This window comes from Eulemur rufifrons, chromosome 6 (assembly GCF_041146395.1).
Source record: "Eulemur rufifrons isolate Redbay chromosome 6, OSU_ERuf_1, whole genome shotgun sequence".
Classification (NCBI taxonomy): Eukaryota; Metazoa; Chordata; class Mammalia; order Primates; family Lemuridae; genus Eulemur; species Eulemur rufifrons.
Genome location: NC_090988.1, coordinates 73,511,831 through 73,538,558, shown reverse-complemented (window position 1 = coordinate 73,538,558; position 26,728 = coordinate 73,511,831). Strand labels below are relative to the sequence as shown.

Below are 26,728 nucleotides of genomic sequence, written 5' to 3'. Positions count from 1 at the left end.
TGTCCAATCAGTTCAAATGGTAATTGATATAATATTTACACTTATGATATGTCTAAAAGCTCCATGTAGACAAAGCCAGAATCTTTGACTTCTCCTGACATTGGGTGGAAGAGTGGCCCTGAGTGGCTTTGACAGCTGACCCATAAAATGATGAGTCAAGAATAAATTTACTTTGAGTTTAATAAAAAATGTTTATGTAGTTCACGGGCACTTTCACGTGTTGTTCAGTTATTGTTAACCACCTTAATGTAGGAATGGATTCCTAGGAAATTCCTTCTAATTTACATGATGACTCTCTCAGGTGCCAGGCCAGGGCTTGTATGGTGATTTGCACATGTTTTATGATGCCCAGCAAAAATAATCTAAGAGAAATAAGATCTGAAATATATGAGACCAGGAACTATGGGAAATTTCAAAAATTTCAACTCATCTGTGAAAGACACTAGAGATTTTCACAAATTCACAACAATCTTCAAAATGTACATATTACCAACAATGAATTATGAAGCTGAAATAAACTTTTCAAAACTCTTAATAATAAAAATAACTTTGAATTAACCATGCTAGAGAAGGAAAGACTGAATTACTTTCATCTACTGTCTATGAAATATTTTTTAAACATCACATGAAGAGGTAATACAAAAGACAGACAAATGTAGGCTAAAAAGCCTTACAGACTTGTGTCAAGCAGTTAGTTAAAGTATTGATACTTTTCTGGATTTTGTTTTTTGTGTATGTTATTTTTGATCTTTTTAAAATTTATAAATTTGTGATTTCACTGATTCTTACTTGTGTACCTCATTTTGTATGCATATTATTATATTATTTTTCTCAAAAGGGGCTTTCAAAATTGTGTATATACTTCCCATGAATAGCTATAATGCATTAAAAACTTCTGTGCTAGCCACCCTGTTACCTGTTTTATAAATATTAACTCCTCAAATCTTCACAACAGCTCCATGTGCAAGAAATCATTTTATTGCTATTTTGATGGTAATAACACCAAGCTCAGAAAACATAATGAACTTGCCCCCAATGGACTCCACTATGTATCCCAGGTACCTCTGACTCCTAAGACAGTGTCACCAGTTTAAAGTACTTACTCAAAGGAGGGGATTCACAACATCACCACCTATAGGAAAAGATCCAAGTGATTTATTAATGCTTTCTTTTGCTTTCTAAAAAAAAAAAAGTAAGGCAGATACTTAGAAAATCCTGGCATATCTAATTTGTTTCTCTTGATTCAGCACAGAAGTGTATTTCCTTCTCTGTAGCTAAGAGCTTCTAGGAATTGTCAGCTTAAAGATCACATGTTGTTACTGTTCCCTGAACAGTGTTTAAGGTGTTTACAGTTCTTTCAATGGATGAGAAAGCCACTGTCATTGTTATTTGCTGCCCGTGAACTCGATTTCAAAATCTCTTTCAGGTCAGGAATAAGTTTCCTTTTCCTTCTGCCCCTGCTTTTCAGCCAAGAAACAAACCAAGATTCCTCAGGCTGCACCCGCAGTCTAGGCATCTCTCTCTCCTCACTCTGTGCTCTCCAGGCCATGGCTCAGTGGCGAGAACACTCAGAATATAAACTCCGTGTGATGCTGTTAGTGAGGTTACTTTTAGCTATCATAACTTTTTTAAATAAAAGGAAACAAATTAGATGTGCCAGGATTTTCTAATTGCCTTAACTTTTTTCCCCTTGAAAGCATTAATAAATCACTCAGAACTTTTCCTAATAGTGGTGAAATACGTTGTAATCTTATCACACTGCCAGCTTTGCCACTTTATTATATTTATGCCTAGTTGTAACTTCACTTATTTAAGTCCATATAAAAATAGTTGATAGTTGGTAATTAATAAATTGGGCAAGAGTTACTTAAAGAGATTAGATTCTGTGATGAAATTAGGGTTCTAAAGGAAGAAAACTTCTACAATAGTGTACTTCATCTCACAGGAATGCATCAGTTATGGTTCCTCCACACAATAGAATATTAGGTACTTGTTAAAGAGAGCAGTATCATTTTGCAGCAGGCTGCCACTTGCAGGTTGGAGAGGCAGTTAAGTCTTAGGAATAAAAGGCTCCACTTCAGAATTCTTCCACCATCAGGAGTCTAGAGGGAGCCCAGACTCTCCATGTTAGCAACATGCCTCTATCCCCGTATCCTGTACACACACCTTTCCAGCCTGTCCCCATCCACAGTTGGGTCCATCAAGACTAAATATCATTGCAGTCTTTAACCCTGTTCTCAGTTACCTCAAAAAGTCCACCATTTCCAGATCATCTCTCACCCCTCACAATCTGATCCTCATACGGGTAGGGGAACAAAAATTACCTTTGTGACAATCTCCCACTCCTCCCCAGCTCTCGAAACACTTTCACTTGCCCCCTTTGACATGAAGTCAATCAAGTCTTTCACATCCACTAACCTTCTTGCTCTAACTGAAACCTGGGATGCTCCCGATACCCTCCTTTCCCTGCGACACACTCAGGTGACGGCTGTTTGTCTCCCACAACAATAAGTACTGATAATGAAGTAGTAAATTTCTTGCCCTCATCGCTGCTTCAAGACCATTTTCTCTGCCTCCTCCTTAAAGATCCACAGATTTGAATCTCACACTATCAATTCATACTTCCCATTGCCTCTCCTTGTGCTAATCATCTTCTGCTCCCTGGGGACACTTACCCATTTCTCTGAAGATTTTTATTCTTGGCCTAGTATAACTCTTATGAATATGGCTCCCAAAATAACTCTGAGAAATGACAATATACACACATAATCTTTCCAGTACCCTGGCTCTCAATTCTTTGATCTCTATCTTCAAAGTTGTTTTCTCCTACTCTACCTCACTCAAGTACTCCCACAGCACATAATTGCTATCAATAATAGCGAACTCTCCATAATCTCCAGTCAACACATTGATCCTCCTAGTTCACTCCCTATAAACTCCAATTCCAACAATTTCTTGGCCCAGATTTTTCAATCCATTGATCCTACCATATGTTTACTATCCTTTCCTCCCCCTTGCCCTCGATTTCTTCTTTAGGTACCCTAATGGGCAGTCATTATACTCCACACATGCACATACCTTCAACTCTCTAGCTCTTATTTCAGTTTGTCATAAGCCCACGGTTTAAAAACAACCCCAGTTAAACCCAGCACTACATCTGCTATCTGTACTTATGCATATTAACAAAGCTGGAGAAAAACACAGCTGTGCTGAGTAAACTGTCTTACTTTAAATTAATGATTGCTAACTTTGAGTAGCCCTTAAGCCTGCCATGTTATCATATTTTCTCTTCTGTCTTTTTTTTCCCCAACATGCAGCTCCTACACTCCCATTACTCCCAGCTGACAATTTTCTGACTACCTCATCATTAAAAATAAAGCAATCAGAAGAAAATATCCACTAAATTCACATCTACCCACTTATCTATATTTGTGCCCATATTCTCTACATTCTCACATTATAACAAGACTTAGGCATCCCTAGCTAAAACCAATTTGTTTTGTGAACTAGCTCCCATCACTAATCACCTACCAAAGGAAATTGCTCAAGGATCTATATACACAATCATACAAAGACATCCAAGGAATGGCATTAAGTGGAAAAAAAACACAGGTTTTAGATCTGAATGGGCCAATCATGGTAATAATATTCTAGGTAGAAGAAAAAAGTGAGCTTTCAAATATCTTATGCATAATATATTCATTTTTAAATTACCATTATTAAATATATTTATTCACACATTTGTGCATTCATTTAATGAATGTATTCATTCATTTATACATTTATTGAGCATTTACTCTATGTCAGGCATTAGTCTAGTTCTGTGGATAAAGCAATGAAGAAAGCAGTCAAAAATGTTTGCTTTTATGATCTTATTTTCTTGTATGGGAACAGACAATAAATAACATATCAATAAGACATAGGGAATGCTAGTTGGCAATAGGTGCTATGGGGGAAATAAGGCGGGGAGGGGATAGGCTAGGTCAAGAAAGGAGGAGTGTAGTTTTGAAAAGGGTGATCAGGGAAATCCTCTCCGTCAGAAAAAAAATGAATTAAAATTGAAGAATTTCACAAAAATTAATGGTGAACCTATTCATTTTTCATTCAATGAATATTTATTGAGTAACTGTATGCTAAGAGATAGGCACAAATTCAAAATAATTCAACATAAGTGTTTGTACACTTAGTTGGATTCCTCTCAACTTTTGTTCATGTTGATGTTGAAGCTTCAATTTTTACCATCTCCAAACAAAAATTATTATATGTATTATTAATAAAATCTAGTTGAGTTTGACTCTTAAGTGTCAAACAACACAGAATTCATCTACCTTATCTCATTGACTCCCCATATACAACCAGGAGTAGGTATCACTCCATTTTACAAATGGGAAAGCAGGCTTGTAAATGTGGTGATCAGCCAAGGTAATAAAAACAGTAAGGGGCAAAACCAGGATTCAACACGGAAACTGTGATTGATTTGGTAGCCTGAGCTTGTGCTACTGTGCCCATTGCTCCCTTGGTGATTAGCAGCCGTGAGAACCCAGCCAGGGAAGGAGCCTCGGAGCTCTGATACTAAATAGAGATTCCATAAAACCACCTATGCCACAAAGCTATTCTGCTAACATATGCAGAGTATGACAATGCCAGCAAATGTGACACTTTGAAGAAAGTAGTGTTTGTGTTGTAAATGTCTCCATCACCTTTTGGCAACACTCCCCACTTTTTTTCTTTTCTGATAGAACTAGAAGAAAGAATAAAAGGGCATAGTAAACACTTGTGTCAGGCCCTAAATAGTGCAAAAAAATGCAAATAAAATACTTAGAATCTATGAACAGCTTGAAGCATTACTAGGCATGACTTAGAAATTATTCAAAATGTCTGATTTACCACTTTGAATTTAATAGATGCACTAAATCACTGGTCTTCAAAATGTTTGTGTAAAATCTAAAATATTATAATTTTGTGAAACTATGTATCTTCTTGTGGATTTTCACAATGACATCCAAAATTTCATTCCATTATATATTTAAATGCTTGTAAAGATTATAATTTCCAGTGCATTACAAAACTGGACATTTTAAAATATAATTTATACCAATCTTTTATGACTACTTATATCCCTTTAAAAATATACTTTTAATAAACTCATATTTGTTGCAAAATTTTAATTGCTCCATTTTATCTTTAAATCTATTTCCATTCCATTTTTACTTCAAAATATTATTCTTAATATATATTTTTATTTGAAAATGTTTATTATCTTGTCATCCTTCTCTAAAACAATAAAACAACTAGATATAAATTTTTAAACTTTCCTGTGACCATTAGGCTCTTTAGAAAACAACCAGGATTGAGTTATCATCACAATTAATGAAACAATATAATCCATTTCAAATTTTAATCAATATTAAACATAGAAGCTAAGATTTTATTATAAACACATCTCTAAGATATCAATGAAGTTTTTGTTTATTTTTCAATGGTTTAGGTATCCATGAGTATCTCTTAGCTCTGACTACAATGAGATAGGTTATAGCATTGACTGTATTTTAATTTTTTGTTTTTATAAAACTATTAAAAGTTACTGGGAACACATGTTCACAAAAATGTGTAGATAGAAATGTAACAGGTTTTGTTATAGCGATATCATTCACTTCTTTGAACTATGGCTGAATTAAATGCCAAAAATTACATAGGTATCTACCCTTTAAAGTTATTTTTAGTGATATATCAGGTTTATAACTTTCCTTAGCTCATCATTTATATATGTATGCATGAAAGTATGTATATATGTACATAGATAATACGGTATGTCATAATCCCTACTTAACAAAGGCCATTGTCATATAATCTCCTTAACATGAAAATGGAACATTTGATCTTTCTGTAAAGTTATAGTTAAGTAAAAAAGATCATATTATAACATCATATGACTTAAGAAAAAGATAAGCTTGTATGTTAAGCAACTATTAGCATTTATAGAATGATAAATTTCATTCTATTTCTATTCCAATAGAATATTGAAAGAAATTAAATGTTATCATCCCCAAATAAATTTCCCAGCCATTAAATTCCATTTTATTTATAAAGAATATTTGAAGTACTCTCAAATAATATAATTATGATGTAATTTATTTTATTATTTTAATTACATATGTGTTGCTTAAAGTGCCCATGACCCTATGGGGAGATAAAACAAGAATTCAATTTGTGGCCTGTTTCAGATTCATAACCTATCAATAAATTTGATAAATGCAAACAAATTCTCTATGTGTGACATTAGCATCAGGCATTTCACGTTAGAGGATTTGTACAAAAAGATACTTTTTTGGATCCAAAACAGTGTTTTTTATTTTATTTGCCATGTGATCCCAAGCTATGTTCTGGTTCTGTTTTCAGTAATGTCCTTTCCTGTTCTGAAAACCCCATTTGTGAGTGGTTCCACCATTTCAGACAAAGAAGAGGTGTTTCTTCCTCCCAGTATGTATTGTGAAATTTAATTAATGAGTGTAAGGCAGATGGTGAATACCAGATGAAAGGCACCACAGTAGGTAGGCACAAAAAAAATTATACAAGCATTGCACAATGTGTCATCTCAGCTGGCTTGGCTGATGAAATTTCAGCTAATTGTCCCTTATTGTTGAGTTCCTCTAGAGAAACAAGGTCTAAAATGGGATTGGTCTTACCTAGAACCTGAAACTATATTTCAGTGAGACTTGTTTTGCTAAAAATTACTTTTTTAACCCCAACTCAGGTGACTTAAAGTTTCTGATTACAACTAAGTGAGCTAAGTAACAACTGCAGCATTAAATTTATGTACGGTTTTCATTTTATACTTTATTTCCAGATGTGCTCAAGACAGAGAAAGTAGGTAGTGTTTATCTCTAGGATCAGTTCTAATCAATTATTTATGCTTGTAAGGAGGGCAAAACGATGAATAGGATTCTAAGCCTGCAGCTAGGATCTTCAGGAAAGAGCATCATGAGAGATTAGCTTTAACTTTAGTAGCAGTGAAAGAAGAGTTGTAGCAAAAGTGCCTTGTAATATTCATGCCTGGTATAAGCCACAATTATTACCAAAGTCAAGGCAAAAAAGGTAATGATATTCCTACACATGTGGAGGAAAATGCCTCGGGATAGGGTATAACCAATCCTGCCCATGCAGGCTTAGTATAAATGAAATATTTTGTAGTAAGATTTATTCCTAGTAACTGGCTAATCTGAAAATAACCAATAGTGTTCTATGAAGCCATTGCTCAGTAACCAGTGCTTGATTAAATTTTACTCGCTTTTCTTCATACCAGTGCAGAGACAGCTTGAATATCCTTTGAGCGAATATTTTTTAGAAGTTGATTTAATTTCTAATCAAACTCTGAAAGGGCCTTTGGGCTTCAGAAAAATTAAAACTATAGAATTACCTTGGTCTTTCCTGGGGCCAATTAACTGGGCAGATTCTTTGCATTCCATTTGGAGTTTACTAGCTCCTGCATTTTAGCTAAAGTTTCGTTTTCTCTCTTAGCAGTTGCAAACCTATCTTCTTGTGCAACAGAAACCAAATATGAACCTCAGGCACACTGAACTGAATAGACCTTGGCACCAGTCCCCAAATATTGATGTGCAGAATATCCCAGTTTCACTCTTCTCTCTTTCATAAGCCGTGAAAGGAAGCAAAGGAAGTATGCCAAGTTGTTATTCAACTCTAGTATTTAATCAAGCATTACCCAGGCACTTCTGAAACTCTCCAGCTTCTAAATCGAGAGCAAAAGCAAAGAGAACACAGGATGGAAACTACTTAATTGAGAAGGCCCCTAGGATTACTCAGGATCACGTGGCCATTCTCCGACAGGCCCCACTTACCACCCAAACTCTTGAAAGTCAGCAAGAAACCCGATCTCAGCCCTGGTGATTATTTCTAACCTAATGCTTCACAGAGTTCTCACATTAATGCACATTGTGAAGTGTGACTTTATATAAAACCAATTTCATTGCAGACAAGGTGCTTCACTACTGACTCCTTTACATTGTTTACAGTCAGATTTTAAGTACACGAACAGGGCAACCCACTAAGGTAGAGAAAGATTGGTTTATGAATTGGGGAACATAGGAACGGGATAGAGCAACAGGTGCAGGGGCATGGCTCGTTTTGGTTTTCTCATCTGCAAAGCGTGGGGACCTGGCATATGTCAGAAATTCCTGATACACTGGAGGACTTTACCAAAGTCTTTGTCCTTTTTTTCACCTAGGGCAAGAAATGGATGCCCCTTGTTTTGCCACCGCTGATGAGAATAGCCTGCCCCAAAGTCAAAACGACCAACCTATGAAAACTGGAGGGTTGGGCTTTTTGTTGTTGTTGTTAAAGACCTGAATGAGGCGATATCTTAATGCTCACCGAGAAGCAGGTCAGTCAGGTTCTTGAGTGCTCTCTTACACAAGCAAGACACAGCCAGCCCCACCTAATTTTGTTTCCCTGGCACCCTCCTGCTTAGTGCACCATTGCCACAAGCAATCTATCTGTTTTCTCTAATGTAAGGCAGACGCATCATAGCCAGGACGACTGTGATATTTCAGCTCAGTTCCCGTTTGTAAATACCTCCTAGACCTGAAGGTAAGTGTGTGCTCGGCTTCTTTCTCCCTCTCTCTCTTCCTCTCTCTCTCATTTATTTTCCAAAGAGAATCAAAGTCACCTCAACTTTTGACAGAACAGCCTGGCAAGTAGTTACGGCAACTCTTTTAAAGACAGGTAGTTGTTCCATTAAGTCGTTACTTTCCAAATGAGTGTTTGCTCTGTTAAATAATTTAACCTTAAGAATCACTGCCAAATTTGCTAGATGATGAAGAGTTAAATAAAAGCCTTATTTAAAACATATGTTATTAAAAAACAGAATTTCCTTAAGTCGGATCTCAGTAAAGGTTTCAAAATGTTTAAAGTGGAAATAAAAACATGAATATAAATTGAATTTTAGATTTAAATTATGCACTTGAATTTAAAGGTTTTTGCTTTAAGTATCATAACATGATAGTTTTTGAAAAGCAGACTTCTAATACAATAGATTAGAAGCTTCTGTACATGTTTTTGAAAGGTTATCTTAAAAAGTTGGCAAAATGTACAGTACATATAATTATTTTATTTAGCATGATATGTGCACAGGTCTAGCACCCATTGAAAATCTAAAAGGCTAAGTCATTTACTACAGAAGACATCCCATGGAATGAAGATATGGATAAAGTTTCTTAAAATTATTTTCATTTTGTGGCTATGTAAGACTCCTTTTATTAAAGGGATGCTTATTTCCCATTTACTTTCTATTTGATCCATGCAGGCTGCTCCTACAGACTGTGAAGTGTAATAGAAGGCTGAAAACCTTGTGCTTGGAAATTTGAATTTAAAACATTTATTTGGAGACACATTCTTTTTTTTCTAAGCTTGACACGCATCCAGATAATTTTTTAAGTACTGACGTTTATGAATGAGAGCTCCCTAGTTAGCAGGTAGCATGACACACTGGATGTTTTTCCCAGATTAATGCATACCTGTCTTTTAATTAGGAGAATGTTTATAAACTTTTGAAATTGTTTTTTTCCTGAAGGAATGCCATGCTTTTCTTTTTTCTTTTTTTTTTTTTAACTGAAAAGTGAAAAGATAGGCCTTAGGTCCTCAAGCACGATCCTATTTCTGTCTTTTCACCCTTCCAAACCCCTCTTATGAAAGAGGGATTTTTTTAGAAGCAGAATTTCTTAAGTCATTATTAACTGTAGCTCTTTCATTTAGGGAAAGCAAAATATACCGTCCATGATTGGAAAGCCCACTCAGAATAACACTCAAATTCTGCCTGGGACATTAGCTACATGGCAGACTGAATTTCCTATGACAAAGACAAAACCCACCCATCTTAATTTGTAGCCTAAGATCTGTAACAAGAAATGATCAAAAGTAACTGGGAAAAAAAGGTAGCTCAATGGATAGTCATTAGTTATTTCACTATAGCAGCATGCTTTTATATTATTCCCTCAGTGTACTTGAGTGGATGTTTTTACTTAAAATTTCTGATTTTGATGGAGTTTAGAATGACTAGCATTTCTTTGTCTTTGCATGGGTTGGTTCCCTGACACAAACTGGGGCATCTCTTTATTTCCAAAGCTTGGTATAAAATGGTATGACTCAGTTTCAACAGGAGGCTGGGCAGAATAATGACTTTATACATTTAAGAGGAAGCAAAATTGTGCACGGTGAGTGTGGATTTGCTTCCTTTACTGGCCAGAAGTTGAGAATTTTTTTGTTTTGTTTTGTTTTGCTTTCTTTCTCCTCTCATCACCCTCTGCAGACCTCTATACAAAAGTAGTAATGCGAAACCACCTTCCAGCGCCAACACTAAAGAAAGAGGAAAACAGTGTTAATTCTCCTTGTGTAGAGGAATTGTTTAAAAATAGTGAAACTCACTCTAAAGGTATATTTTGAAAGTTGTTCAAGACTAGAAACAATAAAACTATTTCAATATATACAAGAAATTTTAGAATCTGTATTTAAAGTATCACAAAATAGCTGGAAATCTGCTTGCTTTTTCTGTTTGCTTTATAGTAATTCTCTTAGAAGCTTTTCAAATCTGTGATGATCTTAGCCCTGTTTCTATGTTACACCTTAAAAATTCCTCTTGGGAGCTACTACCCAGGGGCAAAAATAGATGAAGATCAGGAGGAGGAATGATCCTATTTGGTTCTTCTGATTTCTCTCTCTCTACATTTCTACTTTTCTTTCATCCCACCTTCTCTCTGCCTCCACTGTCCACCTACCTGGCTGACAGATGAATTTGGGCACTCTCAAGCATGCCATTCAGAATCCAGCATAACTTCAGCTTTATATAACAAGTATATAACATAGTTTGAATATTTAAGTATATAACTCAGGAGATGGAGAGAGACTTAAAGGAAATCATAAAAAGAAAAAAAAAATTAGATTTCATTTGTTTCCCTCTAGAGTTTCTGTGTCACCTCCACTAGCTTTTATTGCTTACGATGTGCTTTGTTCAGTTCAGGATGGGGTCAAATTTAACCCAAATCACCTGGTCCTTGCTCCAGCAAAATTTCAGGGCTGGAGTTCTGAATAGCTGATGGCTTCAATTCTTGGCTGCTTCTATGCCTTTAAGATGTAAGAGGTGAACCTGGTTCTCTCAGAAGCCAGGGGCAGAGGCGAAGTTGTCCCCCAATACCCACTGCAATGTGGGGACAACAGGAATAAATCAACCTTCACAAAAGCCTTATCTGCAGCTGTATTAATTTCTGAATGAACTGTAAATCATATCCACATCATACTGTCTTATCCCTCTCTTTCCTTTCTCTCCTTTTCCCAGGAGATAAATTCTGGGCAGTAACAGAATGCTTGGCTCTTTGGGGTGTTGATATCCTAGCTTTTCAAGTTACAGTCAAAAGCTGGGTGAAGGAACGAGAGATCCCCTTGGTGGTTCAATGTTACAGGCAAGGTGAAACAGAAACAGCAGAACTCACTTTATTGACTCATGATATGTAGATTCTCGTTACAGGGGGGAATGAAAGCTCAATGCCACATTAGAAAACTAGAAGAACAGCTAAGGGCCTTTTCCCTTTCTGGTGACCACTTTATTAGAGAAAATAAGCAAAACATTTAGGTATAGAAAAAGCAAATCAAACGGCATAATAATGTTAAAAAGAGTGGCCAAGTATAATTCACAAAATCAGATCACTAGCAGTAGATAATGAAAAAGACTTAGATTTGCTATGAACTTTACAGAGTTCACAAGACAAAGATGTTTCTGAATAGGTATGCACAACTATTTTTAAGCTAAACTGAATTGTATTTTAAATGTGCTAGGTGAGACATAAATTTAATGAAGTGTTGGTGAACTGTAGGTTCTGGGGATCATGACTCGTGTTTTGCTAAATGCTAATCTGTAAGCTACATGATAATGGTGTACATCTAGAAACAGTTGAGACAGTTGTCAGGATTTTCTTAAATTAGGGAAAAAGTATGGCTAGTGTTTCTGACAGGTACTTTGAAGATAGCAGGCCCCATATTTCCAGTGTTTTTAAAAAATGGGATGATAAACTGCTCTGGTAAAAAATAATTAAATGTGGAGAGGCCATGCTAACAAAAATGATGCTGGGAAGAATTTCTAGAAAGCAACTGAGTATCAAATTCTATACTCCTTTGCAACATCTGTTAGAAAGATAAGTACTCACACTAGTTTTAACTCAGACATGCCAAGGTTTGAATCCCAACCCTTTCTCTCAGTCACTAGCTATTTGTCCTTGGACACGTTATTTACATTCTTTATGCCCGACTTAATCATCTGTAAAGTGGAATTCATGAATCCTTCCTCATTGGTTGATTGTTTTTGGTAAGAACTGAATTAAATGGAAAATGTGTAAAGCAGCTGATATAACAAATGCATAATAGTAATATATTTTCCAATCACATTAAGCATTTTTAGGACCTAAACCAATTTTCTTGGTTATCACAGAAAAGTGAATGAAATATAAATAAGCAGAATGATCACAAATACAAACCCTATGTAATCACAGTCAGGTCAAGAGACAGAGTATCACCAGCACACAAAGACCTTCCATGTCGCAGCCAATCAATACTGTTCTTCCTTCCTTTTCCCAAGTAAGCACTTTCCTGACTTCTAACATTATAGATTTTTGACTATATTTGACCTTTATAAATGTGAAATCACATAATGCAACTGGCAAAGCTCTGCATTATGTTTGTAATAATCATCTATGTTGCGTGTAGCTCTAGTTTGTTAATTTTTGCTGAGTATACCCCAAATTATTATCCAATCTGTTAATAACAGACATTTAGGTTTGAGACTCTTATAAATAATGCCACTATAAATGTTCTTGTATGTCTGCCTGCTTTTCTTTTTAAGTAGACTTTTCTTAAACAAAAAGCATGGGCATGGAAGATATTATATCTCTAAAACCTTAGGAATCCACAGGTATTGACTGCTTGCTAAATGCTTTGGAAGAAAAATATCAGGATGTAATTATAGATTTAAGTTGTACCACTATGTAGGAAATTGTATGTAAAAGGGGGAGCATTTCAAACCAAAAGATAATCAGTGGGAGTATTGAGAGGCTCCTCAGATCTTAAGGAAAAATCAGCAAGGTTGAAAACATTTTTACAAATTTCAAGGAGAGCTCTTGAGCAATGGTAGGCAGTAACCTGAATAACAGCAGTTGCACCTCCTCCTTTTTCCTAGCTCAATCAGCCTGGAGGCTTTTAGTGAAAAACAAGACCCTAGTACAAAGAACACGAAATCAGTACTTAAAGTTTATTGCTTGAGGAGGAATAGTTTAATTTTAAAAAATAATAAATTTTTGTTAAAAGCACTTTAAATTTTAGCCCCTAATTAAATTGGAGTCAGTAGACTTTACTTTGAATATTACCTTTTTCATTTACTAGTTTCCTTTACTAGTCATTCTGAGCTTCAGTTTCATCTGCAAAATGGGTACAATTCAAGCTATTCTTTTTGTCTCAGGGATTCTTGTGAGGATCAAGTGAAATGATATTGTAAACTTTATAACCTGTAAGATACTACAAAGATATTATTATATTTGAGTAATAAATGGAGGTTAACATCTATTAAGTGCTTAATTTAGGCCAGATATTGTTCAGAGTGCTTCTACCTAAGTCATCTCATTTAGTCTTCAGAACAACACTGTGCAGTTTGGTTATTATAATGATGATAAAGCATTAGTTATTATAATGATGATAAAGCAAGTGTTTATTATGATGATTATTTTTCAGAGGCTGGAATTTTAATATAAACCTGATTCCAAAAACTTTTCCTATATCATCTTATTTATGAATTGTAGCACTTTCACATTTAACAGGCAAGATAGTTTGCCTGGATTGGATATCAGGACCATGGGCTCGTACCCAAGCTCTGCCATTATCTAGCTAGGTGATGTTTTCCCTGCTTCCAACCATATTCTTCATTTATAAAATAAGGCAGTAGGATAATGTAAAATCTAAAGGTCTTCTAATTCTCTCCAACTGGGGATCGAGTAGAAGGATATCATGAAGTGAAAAGTATTGTGAAAAAAGGTATGCTAATTTCAAATTCAAATAACTCAAACTAAATACTAATGAAATGAATTCAAGGGAATTCCTGACTTACTTTAATAAGCTGATATATGGTACATTTAGTATATAATCAGTAATATCACTTTCATAATAAATATTTCAAATTACATTTTTATAAAGGACATGTTTTCTTAAATAGACTGAAGAAATCAGGCAGCTCTTCATGTCCTGTCTTTACAATATTTTTAGAATTTTAACATATATATGTGTGTGTGTGTGTGTGTGTGTGTGTGTATATATATATATATATATATATTTCAGCTTGTTCCAAGCTAAGTGATCTTTGAAATAGTAGCCTGGCTTGACAAAATCTTTGCAGGGGATTTCCCTAGAAGGAAGGAAGAAAGAAATACACAGAAAATAAAACTCAGTGATACTAGTTTAAGTACATATCCAAGATAAACATTTTTTTGGACTAACAAGTATATTGTCCCAACATTGTCTTTTGATTTTTATCACTTTAAAAAATATAGATCCATTAAAAATTAGAATACTTTATTTAGTAATTTAAATAAATGATTATTTTCTTTCAGAGCCCATTTAATAAGACCAATACCAAAGAAACCTACAATGTTGACCTTGGCCAGGATTCTGTTGATTTCAACGTTGTTTAGTTCACTACTATTTGGGAGCCACGGGAAAGAAAATTCAGAAATAAACACAACACAGAGCATTACAGAAGATTTGAAAACAATGGGAAATAAACCTACTTCTTTGGAGAGTGAAGCAAATTTAAATTCAAATAATAATGAAAATAGAAACACCTCGAATCCCAACACAAGTCATCCCCCACGTTTGGACCTATTGAACAAAGTCCATGGAATGACAGATTTCTCCAGTAACTTGTCAACAGAGAACTCTACTGGGAGTCCAAGACCCACATCCATGTTTTCTATAACCCCTCCCTTGATTCATAGCTTTGTTTCTAAATTGCCTCACAACACATCTATAGTAAATAAAAATCCTTTGCCGGTCTCAGCACATCCCAACGCTACACCTGCTGTGTCTTCAGAAAAGTTCACTTGGTCTTTGGCCAGTGATAACACGAAAACTCCTGACAACAGTTCCAGTACAGCTGGCATCCTCCATTCAGAAACAACTACCAAGTCTGCGACCCCCTTGATAACAGAACAAACTGGATTGCATACCACAAACGATGACAGCTTCACAGGGTTTACCCCCTATCCAGAAAACACAACTGTACAGCCCACCTTAAAATTCACCAATAATTCAAAACTCTTCCCAAATACGTCAGATCCCCAAAAAGGTAAATATAAGTGAATTTAACTTTCTTTTTGTGTGGATGGAATCACCAAATAAGTCATGCTAGAAAAATAGAGGAGAATGCCACAGCACGGGTATTTCTCTCACTTTTGGGGCATACCATTATATTCACTGGAAACAGTGAAGTAGTTTTAGGGCTTGCATGAACAGATGCTAGCATTACTTCATGAGAGCGTAAGGAGACAACGGAACAAGATGTGAAGCAGGCTGGGATGAGAAAAGGTGGAGACTCCGAGGCAGGGGTGAGATAGTGGGTAACAATTTTCACTGAATCTTAAAAAAGACTTCCTGGAATTTCACATGGTTATAGGAATACTATACAACTGAACTTTAAAAATACATGTATGAGTGTTGAAAAATTGAACAAAATGAATGAATTTATAAATTACCTGACACAGATCACAAAAAATTTATTATGTGGACATTTTTACATTTCACTTAGGGATTATGTCAAGCTTTAAGCCATAAGATGGAAAAAAAAATCTAAGATTTAATAATTCATTTATCATATTTTATTTTTCAGGTCTGTGTTTTTTTGCCTTTAAATTTTTTTAAAAATACTGTTTGTTTCCCCTCCATGAACTCACTGACTTCCAGTGCAACTTACTTAGAGATTATATTAATGATGTAAAAACCAAATCATAATACAAATTCCTATTTGAAAGTTATTTCCAGTATATAGAAAAAGTTATAAATCCTAAAACCTAGGCTCATGATAGCACTGCAACCAATATATTGCATAAGTACATATATTTTCATTTTAGCTATGATTTTAACACATCCTCTCATTGATACAAGCTCTGGTATTCCATTAGAAAGACTTTTAAAAAATATTACTTTTGTCTATTTAAACCTAGTATACATATTAAGAATACTGAGTACTTACTCCTACCGTTGTTCTTTTATCTAAACACAAATTAGTTAACTTTGCCTCTCTATATGACCCCTTGCCTATCTAATTAATGTGCTTCTCAAAAAGGAAAATATTGAAAAGAAAATACACTACATTTGAGTTCAGTGAGTATTAAAGAGTTTATTGGTAACATAGTGTTCAAATAAGGCACTCAGTAAAAATGATGATAAAGTGAAATTTTGGACTGCCTTAAACTCAGACCTACACAGCTATTTTTGATATGCAAGGCATTGCAAACATTTTGCCTTGGTCTCTCTGTTGTATTTGGAAATAACCTGTATTAGACTGCTTTTTCTTTATAGTGCCTTTTTACTTGGGGTTTTGTGGATTCATTTCCTATTACTCACTCCTATTAGCTTTATACCTTTGAATTTATAGAAATGAGCTCAAAGTTCATTTCATCATTAAAGTTCATTATATTCAGAGTTTATGAAAAACTTAATACAGCATTCAACACTGAAATTAGGTCTCAATAGAGTAAACACATGGCATTTCAGTACTATGGCTGTTCATAGGTAATGGGACACAGTTATAAAGCTCAGATTTTAAGAGTATATCAATGTAAGAAATGTGGCTTCGTATTTTGCCAACATATCCCAAATGGTACTTTATACAAACACACTCTCAAACACAGTCTCTCACCATTATCCAATTTTAAAAAAGATTATTAAACATTCTTTGGTATATATAAAGTCCACATGCATATTAGTTCTGTTCTTTGTGTAATTATTTTCTATTTATTCTCTGTAATTTTTTTTTTTTTTTTTTTTGTCCTCTAGAGAATAGAAATACAGGAGTGGTATTTGGGGCCATTTTAGGTGCTATTTTGGGTGCTTCCTTGCTTACACTTGTTGGCTACTTGTTGTGTGGAAAAAGGAAAACGGATTCATTTTCCCATCGGCGACTTTATGATGACAGAAACGAACCAGGTAAAGAGGAAATTTCATGACTTTATCTGGGCACAGTGGTTTTAATTAAGTGAGAATGCCAGTGTCCACCGCATTGCCTACAAGGGACTCAGGAATTCATATGACAGAAAAAAACTAAGGATTTAGTCTGATTCACCTTCCGTTTCTCCAAGAATAAAACCAAAATAATTATAGACCTGTGAGTGAAATTTAAAACCCATTTGGAACTGTTGCTCATTCCATCAAAAATGGTTTTAAATAATAATCCCAGAATTTAAAACATATGTATAAAATTGCAAGATAATGGTAGAATATTAAGAAAAATCATGGCCAGTGTTGTTGGCAAGTGACTGCAAAGCTATTCTTTGCCATTATTAGATCTCTAAGTAGCTTCAGTTTGAACAAAGACGTATTCTAACTTGGAGCTCTTCTAAAGTTTACTCAGATACAGTAGGCTTCTGTTAATCATCTAAATGAGTTAAAATATCTCAAATTTGCTTATTTGTATACACAAAGTCAAAATATACCTTAATTCAGGAATTTTCCACTTGAAAAGGCCAACCATAATATCTATGAATGAGAACTATATCTGCTAAAAATAAAGTAGGGAATTTGATCTTTAATAATATTATACCAACTAGAACAGAAACAAAAAATTTAGATACTTATCTATTTTTATACTTCAGGAAAAAAATGTTTTCTGGTTTGTACAGAAAACTTTTGTCACTGTATCAAATAGTTAAATGTTTCTGGTGGGTTTCATCAATGAAGTCTTAATGAGTTTTGATGAGTTCAGTTCATGACTGATACATTTCTCATATTCAGAACCAAATTCATTAATTGTAAATTTAACTGAATTCTGTTCATGGGTTTCTAGTAATCCATATAAAACAAAAAGTAACACTCCTCAAAATTAAAAGATAGAATTTCTAACAACAGTGGTTTCCACACTTTTTTAACCTAATATCCTTGTCTTTACATGTAATCCTATGCAAAAACTCAATCTATCAAATTTAATATGATCTAAGCTTTGAGATACCTGTTCTAAAGACCTAAGATTCCTGGGAGCCCAGTTTGTAAACAGATGGCTTAAGAAATAGGTAGGTAAGCATATGATGATACTAAGTGAATAGTTAGATACTAATTTAATTAGTAATTAGTCACTGTTTGTAGTACTTCAAGATACCTAGTACGTCTCCAGTTTTCCTTTGAAAATAAATTCAAGGTGAATAAGGAAATATTTGACTGATTGTTTAAAAAGAAAAAAAATTCTCCTGCATCATTAATAAAATGAACCCGCAAGTACATAATAGCTTGGATCTATCAGAAGGAAACATAAGTTTCCATAATAGTTTTCTTTCTTCTCTACCTTAAATGGCTTGACCATAAATATAGTGAGATACTTGATAAAATAATGAAATTGTTTTAAAAATGAATGACCTAATTTTAAAAAAGTTATTGTTTAAACCAGAAGTTAAAAAATATGTTGACAAGGCTCTGAAATCACAAGATTCAAAGGTCAATGAAGCATATGTCTGTATTTCTTTATACAATGTATTGATACAATTTTGTTGTAATCTCTTCTCTAGCTTATTTTAGGTCCTCTAACAATAAAATTTTGGAAGTAAAACTGTTCTCTTAGTCTTAGAAAGAAATATAGCTTTAAAACTAAAATCTGAGAAGGCCATATAAAACATATACCTACTTACATCTAGAACAATTCCCAGAATCTGGTAGATGCCTGAGTGTGCATGTTTCAGATTGTCACTATGAAACAACTTTGTTTGTTTTGTTCCTTTTTTAGTTCTGCGATTAGACAATGCACCAGAACCTTATGATGTGAGTTTTGGAAATTCTAGCTACTACAACCCAACTGGGAATGATTCGTCCATGCCAGAAGGCCGAGAAAACGCACATGATAGCATTCCAATGGGTGATATACCTCCACTTCGTTCTTCCGTATAAAACAAAGAGGAAAAGGGCTTCAGGCAGCAGCAAGTGTTCCTCTACATTCTGGACTTTTAACAAACTCATCTCCCAAAAGGTTACACAAGATCACTGTCAAGTGGATTGCGCCAAGGAGAATTTTAAAAGTGTGAGACTAGTAGCAGAAACACGGAGAGGATAAATCATTGAAAAGGTTTCCTTTCTTACAATTTGTGGCTGTGCTGAAGCATTTATTACATAACCTTAATTTGTATTTTAGTTAATTTTTTCTTAGTAGGAAATGTTTATGGAAATAGGTAAAACTTAAAGATTACATCATGCCTGATAATTTAATAATAAAAATCCTTCTATAAAAATAACCTCAAGCTATATTTTATTATTTATTTTTTGACAGAAACTAATGGAGTTGACTCTTCACTCCTACACCTGCAGTCCTGGTGCCATAAATCAATATTAACATTTTCTTGAAGGAAAATTGAAAAGTTTATTTTTTTAAAAAAATCTTTGACTTAAAGCTAGAAAGAGTAGATATAACCCAGAGTTTCTGCCTGGGAAATTAAGGCAACAGGAATGAGAGACCTATATTCTAGTACATTATAATTTTCTGGATCAGCACATACATGATCAGCCCCTTGAGTTGCCAAGTTGACAAGGACTTTATTCAACAGGGCCATGGTAGGAAAGCTGACCCCAATAAGGATAGTAATTGCTTCTCTAAAAGTCTTTGAAGGTTGAGGAATTCCAATGTGTCTGAATATACTTTAGGCTTCAATTAATTGGGTGCCTTAAAAACTCAATGAGAAACATGGTGAAAAAAGCCAAAAAATATACCTGTATATCATTTGTACAGTTTTAAATTGTTAGATAGAAACAGGATTTATTGTATGTTAGACATTATTGCTCAACAATGCATAAAATAGATTCTGCATCTCAAAATGTATAAAGCATAAGGCTAAAAAAGTGAATGGAAACATTAAAAATCTTCTGAGCATCATTTTCATGAATAATATTACAAGAAGTTAATCTGAATTCTAGTATGTTTCAGTTTGGTTTTAATTACCACCTGCCTTTCACAGGAAAAATATGCTCCTTTAGTGGAGGAAGGTCTACTCTTTAGGGCTCTGAGGGTGAGATCAAGAGTTAAGTTACCAAAGAAGCAGTGAATGTATAAGAGGGCAAGCAAAGTGAGTATCAACCTAGAGACTTTATTGTTGAATTGATACATGGGGTTTGTGTGTGTAAAGAAACACAGCAATAGCTTTAGAAAATAAGGGCAAGAAAGTAAGTAATGAAAGAACATACTTACCCCATATTGCCATAAAAATAGCAAAGAAGACTGTCCCTCCATTATCAAACAAATATGTTACCTTAACAGAAAACAAACAAAAATATTAGTCATACTACTGATTATAATAATCCAGTGATCACTGTTTGTATTTAGGTACTTTCGATTTTTTTTCTAAATGGAAACACATTATTTTATAGTTCATAAATACAGTATATGAGATCCTTTCATGGGTCCTGCAACTATTTTGTGTGATTTTCTCATGGAGAGAGGCGAAGAAACATTTTTTCTCTTTTCTCTTCCATTTGATTCCCTTTTACTTCACCTTCATGTCTGCTTAGAAATGGTTCTACCACCCTGTGGAAATGTTAGCGTAGTCTAGGAGACATAGCTGAGACCTGGATGCAGGGGCTTGCAGATTGGGTGCAGATGTTGAAGTAAACAGCCCTCAAGCAGAAGCTAAGTGGGGTTGATAACTGTCAGCACCAACCAGCTTCAATTGGCTTGTCAGCCATCTCTGCCACTTTACACGAACTTTGGCTAATTATAATATTATTTACATTGTGGTTTCAAAATTTCTCTGCCTTTGAAATCACCTTGACAGTTCTGAGACAACCATATAAAGTATGAAAATGGGAGGGGACCCAATCCTAGGAATTATGACCCAAATTCTTAGTAAAAGCCAATACCTTATCCTTGAATATTCCTCCCCTCCATTAGCAAGACTTCAAAAGACCAGAAACCACCTCTTGGTGTAGCTGCTCTTTTTGAGCCTGGTCTCTTACTTTCTCTCTCTCTCTCTCATGTACTTTTGCTTTCGATAAAAGAAGCTCTCGCTCTTGCTTGTCTTATGTGGCATGTCCTGAAATTCTTTTCTCCTGAGGATCACCAAGAGCCTGGAAAAACCTCCATTTGGAGGCCGCTAACAAAAGTTTTTGTGGGTCACACATAGTCAAACTACAATATGAATTATAAGAAATTAGCTTAACTTCCAGGAGTGGGGAAGTTAGAAAATGCAGAATTTTGCCAGTGAGCCAGTACTTCCAATGGGAAGACGTCACAGTGCTATCCTTACTCTGTTGTGTATTTTAAAATGTACTAGCATCCACTAGTAGTTATAAGATAAAATGAATCCCATTTTATTTAAAAAGTTTCAGCAGTCAGTGGACATATATAACACAGGCCAAGTGTTTTTTAATCAGATAGTGACTGAAGCTTGATAAAGAACCATGTATAATTTGTATGATGTTATTGAATACAATTTTCAAGGCCACAATGATTGTTTGATTTTAATAAAGTATAAATTCAATTTACCTTTCTTTGTCTTCATTCACATACCCTTACTATATTTGTAAGTTAGTGAGGGAAATTCAATTATTACGGCCAGGTCACTAAGTGTTTGGCTGGTACACAAATCTCATAGAAACCATAGAGAAAATAGGGGCATTTTCCTCACGGGAGGGTGAGGCCAATTATGGATGAAAGAACATTATTATAAGGGAAGTTGGAATAGAATGGTGTCTTCCTTGCTCAATCTGAAGTCTAGATGGTGCTTGGTGGGCTTGTTAAAACAAAACTAATATGTACTTTAATTGTAACATCTGGAACACACTGCAAAACAATATGTAAAAACAGGTAATCATAGGATGTATTTTCTCATAATGTAGCATTATTAAAAATATAAAAAGATGGGCCTCTTTTGAAGGTTTGTGGATAGGTGCAAATATCCTACATGGCTCTAAAAGTCTACGATTGTTAAGGCTTAGATTTTTAAATATATTGTAAGAATTGGTTTTCAGAACAATCATCGGTATACATTATGTACACTAGAGAAAAAGATCATAAAGACATTCTCCTACAGAGCTCATAAAATTACACCCAGCAGGGGAATCCAGCTTCTTTGTTTCCAAAGGCATCCCACAGAGACACCTAAGGCTGCTGAGCGGCTGAACAGCTGTCTGTTTTCCTTTATAAACAGACTTTGTACAGGAAACAGCCTCTTAGAGTGTCAGAACATAGACTTTACACATAGAGACTTAAAGGTCACCAAGAAATAACGGCTTTCCCCTGCTCCAGAAATAACCATGCTTTTAGAAAAATGGCAAATGTAAAGCCATACTTAACAATAATTGTGTTGCCTGGACATGATTTGTCACAGTTTATACAATATTTTCCCTTAAAGTTCTTCTTATTTTTTTTTCTAAATTTGCTTACAAATCTTTTAGGTATTTTTTAACTCAATGAATTTAAACATTTTTAGAAACACATCCATGAGATATAGTGAGTATACATGTAATATTCATGTAAGGTGGGATTACATATATGTTACGGGAGATAAAGCTAGTAAGAGAGGGAAGATTTCAGAACTTGCCCTAAGGATGAGTTTAACAGTTTAAAATTATTGTGTTAGATTTACCAACCTATCACATAAAGGATGTATTATGATGTGGGAGATCACGGAGACAAGAAGAGCAATTAGAAGAAGTCTGGGGTTATGGTTTGAGGTGCTAGGAGATTCATTAAGGTGCTGATATAAGAGCAGGTGAATGAAAATCGGGGAGACAGGGAAGGAAAAGTCAAGCATACTGTGTGGATTGTTCAAGGTTAGATCACGGGTGATTGGCAGGAGAATCAATTGGGAAGTGGCCTTCTGTCTGACAGGACAATACTTGCTATAAACTCCAGATGAAATCTTAAGAAAATTCCCCAGTCAGCATACCAGCCTTTCCTAAAAGCAAAAAGAAGCTTGCCCTATCTAAACATATTATTATAATATGTATATTTGCAATGAATAATTGCATTAGAAAACTAGCTTGTCTTTATGAAAAGGGGACCTATGGACAAACATTTTATTCAACATTGTTGATGTGAATAGACGTAATATATGAAGAGGGAAGCAAAGTGAGAAAAGTGAACACAGCAAAGCTGTGTTTAGGCACAAATTCTCCATTATCTTTGACATCTGATTTCTCTTGGAGAGCTGAGTGTGGCTACCTATCAATAAATGTGGGTATTGTTTAAGGAGATGCATTTCCTATTAGGTTGGAAGCTTAAAGTCTGTGTCTCCTCCACTTTAGCTGTTGGATCTTTCTCTAAAACTGCTTGATAGGTTCAGAATAACACAAGGCTCTCAAAACTTTTATCCCATTAGAGTTCCTCCAGGCTAAAGAGAACAAAGCACCTCCTAGGCAGATTCGACCATGTAAGCCAAGCTAATACTGGAGGATTGGAGGGCAGAAAGTCAGAATTTAGGTTGGAGTTCAGCACATTCTCTCATTTCCCCAATCCTTAACTCTTGGGCAGGGCAAAACCCGAATAACCATTTGTATTTGCTGGACCTGGCTATAAGCTACATCAAACATGGGAACTTGATTAGTCCATTTGCCATATATCATTTGAAAATATGGTCCTAGTCCTGGGGCCTCAATGCCGGCCACAGCTGGGCTTGGCAAATAAAAGACTAGGTTGTTTACTGGCCTTGCTTGGAGCTTCATCCTTAGAAACAGGTGGCACCCCATATTCCCCCAGCCATGGTCTCTGGTGTCACCTCGCTGTCTTCAGCTTAGGGCTCTCAGAGCTGCCTTTCACCCAAAAGGGGGTGGGGGTTAAACTCGGCTATCCGAGAGGGGGTAGTTCAATGGGGCCATCTGGAGCACAGCATGGCAGAGCTAATCTGTGCTGACCAGTCTGGGTCTTAGGATGCATCCCCACCTGTCTGTCTAAGGCCAGGCTTTGTCCCAGCAGCTATAGGCAGCAGCCTCAAAACCCAGAATGGGGATGGCATTGGTAAGACTGCTGAGCCCCCTTTCCTTCCCAACCTGGAGAAAAGAGCTGTGTTTGCAGGAGGGAGACCTCAAAAGAGAATTAGGGCACTAACATCGTCCTGCCCCAAACACCTAAAATGTTGTTTTTCTATTAGATGTCAATAATTTTTTTTTTTTAAATTTAAGGTGGAATTTCTCACCTTGTGGAGATGAAAGTCCCAAATAGTTGTCCCAGCAGTGTGACAGGTGACACTCTGGCCGGTGGGCTTCTCTCCAGCATTGCTGCAGGCAGAGGACCTCTGGGCTTGTGTGTGGGTGGGAGGGGCCATGTTGGGGTTATGGGTAGGAGCTGGTCTGGGTACGAATTAAGGCCAGTGTTGGGGTCTGAGTGTTGTCCAGAAAGGCTCTATGATCAACTTTCACTAGGTGCTGAGGTCAGGGTCTCCATGTTAGGGAACAGAGCAAGGGACTTGAAATGGCCCCCTACAACCTCACTTTTAGAGCATCAGTCTGTGCCAATTCTTGTAATCTGCAGGTCCCTCCCTGCCTCCAGCCCCCTGAGTTGCAGGAGTAACCTGTCATCCCACCTGAGATTTCAGGTCCTGGACACTGGGTGCTAGGAGTCCTTTTCCTGCCTGCAAGGGGTGGGAGGAGGTGATAGATGCGGGATATACCTTCCCCTACCACACCCCACTTAATGCTGAGTAGAGCAGACGGGCATGCTGGGAAACCCACATCTGAGCTCCATGGTTGAAATTGGCCAGGGCCAAGGTCCTCCACACCATATTGGGTCATTTTTTAGTCTCAAGCTGGAAAGAGGTCAGAGACAGGTGACCTGGACTCAGCCCCAGTAACTCCCAACCTGCCCCATTCCGGAGCAATTGCTGATCCCTGCTTTTGAGGAAATAAATGAATACCACCCATGTGGTCCTAGAAACAGAATCACCTGAGTAGCTTGTTAATGTGAAGATTTCTAGGCCTCATCCTTGACCAGCTGATTCTGAATTTGAGGACATGGGGCCCAGGAATCTACTTTCTAACAAATGTTCTAGGTGATTCTGATGTATAGGCTTAGATAGGCTCTTCCATGAAGTATCTTAAAGAAAAAGCATCTTCTTTAACCTATTTCTGTTGTAGCCTCAAATCAGTGTACAGTGTGAGGCTCATAGTAGGTATTGTGTAAATATTTGTTAACAATTTTATTAACAAGTTAACAAAAAATACAAAGTAACTATTATGAATAAGACTAACTTAAAGGGTTGAGTGAATTTTTGGAATTATATAAAAAAAAAAACTTAGGACCTTCTAATTATTTCACCTTAAATGAGAAATCCTGGCATCATGGGGTTTGATAGTTTATTGTTAGTGCCTTTAAATGAGTGTGCAAATATCACTAAATTACTTCACTGCAAATAATTTTTAATTACTGTACTTTTAAATATTAAAAATAAAAATAGTCATCAAAGGAAATAATAATGTACTTAAATATAATTTTATCATATGATGGGACAAATTTTTTTCATGCAAACACATTCCTGAAATTATAATAGGAAAAATTACATGTAAATATCCATACTTTTTAATATAATATGGCACATTTAACTTCCTATTATTTGTCACAAGTGGTGATGGATTCCAGAAGGAATTGAGTGGACAAGTACACCCCAGCACACTCTCTTGCTCTACTCAGCATTAAGTGGGGTGTGGTAGAAGGTTCCTTGATCATAAGGCTAGGTGATCATATGAGTAACTTCTAGATATTTAACTATATGAACTGACCTTAAAAGAGAATGTTTATTTCCATCCAACAAAAAGGAGTAATTATGATTTTTTAAGGTATAAAACAAGTGGCTACCTTTTATGTTAGCCAGAGAAACAAGTAAAAGACATATTGAATATTTCATCCTAGAGGATCTTATTTCTTGTACTTTCCATAAGGTAATGGAAGGAAATAAAGCTTATATTTTCTAAAAGCTAACTTTTCAACTTTCCTTGTAAAAGGTATTAAGTGAATATTTTCTGAATCATACCTGTCCTTAAACAAACTTTTTTCTATTGAGAAAAGGACAGTTATATTTACTGCACAATGAAAAACACCCCCTAGAGGCAACACATGTCTGGATTTGTTGGTGTCCCTAAGGCTGTTCTATGTCTTTGAAATATTAATACCCGGGCTAGGAAAGGGACATGTGTCTATACATCTAATAACTAATATACTTGGATCTCACAAAAAGTGATGAAAAAATGCTGCCTCCAAACAAAATATCCACATTTCTAAGCCCTTATCATCTTTGTGGAACATTTAACAGAATTCAAAACTAAATATATTTCAGAAATTAAAGTATAAACAATACAGACTTTTCTCACGTTCTTCAGTCAAGATAAATAATTCAGAAACTAACCAGTAAAATTTGGACTTATAGTAAGGAGATTTAGTGGCTTTTGAATTTATACTCAGCCTTGTCAAAATTAATTGTATAGAGACCTCCACTTCTGGACAAGATGG

General features: G+C 35.5%; 3 protein-coding genes across 4 annotated transcripts in view; 2 read left to right on the top strand and 1 right to left on the bottom strand.

Moving 5' to 3' along the window:
- ANO3 (anoctamin 3) overlaps positions 1 to 26,728 on the bottom strand; it is a 355,086-nt gene that overhangs the window by 52,872 nt on the left and 275,486 nt on the right. The window contains exon 15 of the mRNA XM_069471200.1: positions 20,480 to 20,540. Coding sequence (XP_069327301.1) covers positions 20,480 to 20,540 — 61 coding nt within the window. The remainder of the gene's footprint in view (positions 1 to 20,479; positions 20,541 to 26,728) is intronic.
- The window catches only part of SLC5A12 (solute carrier family 5 member 12), a 174,077-nt gene that overhangs the window by 111,390 nt on the left and 35,959 nt on the right, over positions 1 to 26,728 (top strand). The window lies entirely within an intron of this gene.
- MUC15 (mucin 15, cell surface associated) lies at positions 14,674 to 19,191 on the top strand. 2 transcript variants are annotated; one of them, XM_069469724.1, is made up of 3 exons: positions 14,692 to 15,388; positions 17,098 to 17,247; positions 19,031 to 19,191. In XM_069469724.1, exons 1-3 carry the CDS (start codon positions 14,692 to 14,694, stop codon positions 19,189 to 19,191), a joined length of 1,008 nt encoding a protein of 335 aa, XP_069325825.1. The 2 variants fall into 2 exon arrangements, with proteins under 2 accessions (XP_069325826.1, XP_069325825.1); XM_069469725.1 differs by lacking the exon at positions 17,098 to 17,247 and having other exon boundaries at positions 14,674 to 15,388.

Coding starts and splice junctions, on each gene's coding strand:
- MUC15 (XM_069469724.1), top strand. CDS start 14,692: ATGTTGACCTTGGCCAGGATTCTGTTGATTTCAACGTTGTTTAGTTCA. Junction 15,389..17,097: donor TACGTCAGATCCCCAAAAAG/GTAAATATAAGT, acceptor TTTGTCCTCTAG/AGAATAGAAATACAGGAGTG. Junction 17,248..19,030: donor TGATGACAGAAACGAACCAG/GTAAAGAGGAAA, acceptor TTCCTTTTTTAG/TTCTGCGATTAGACAATGCA.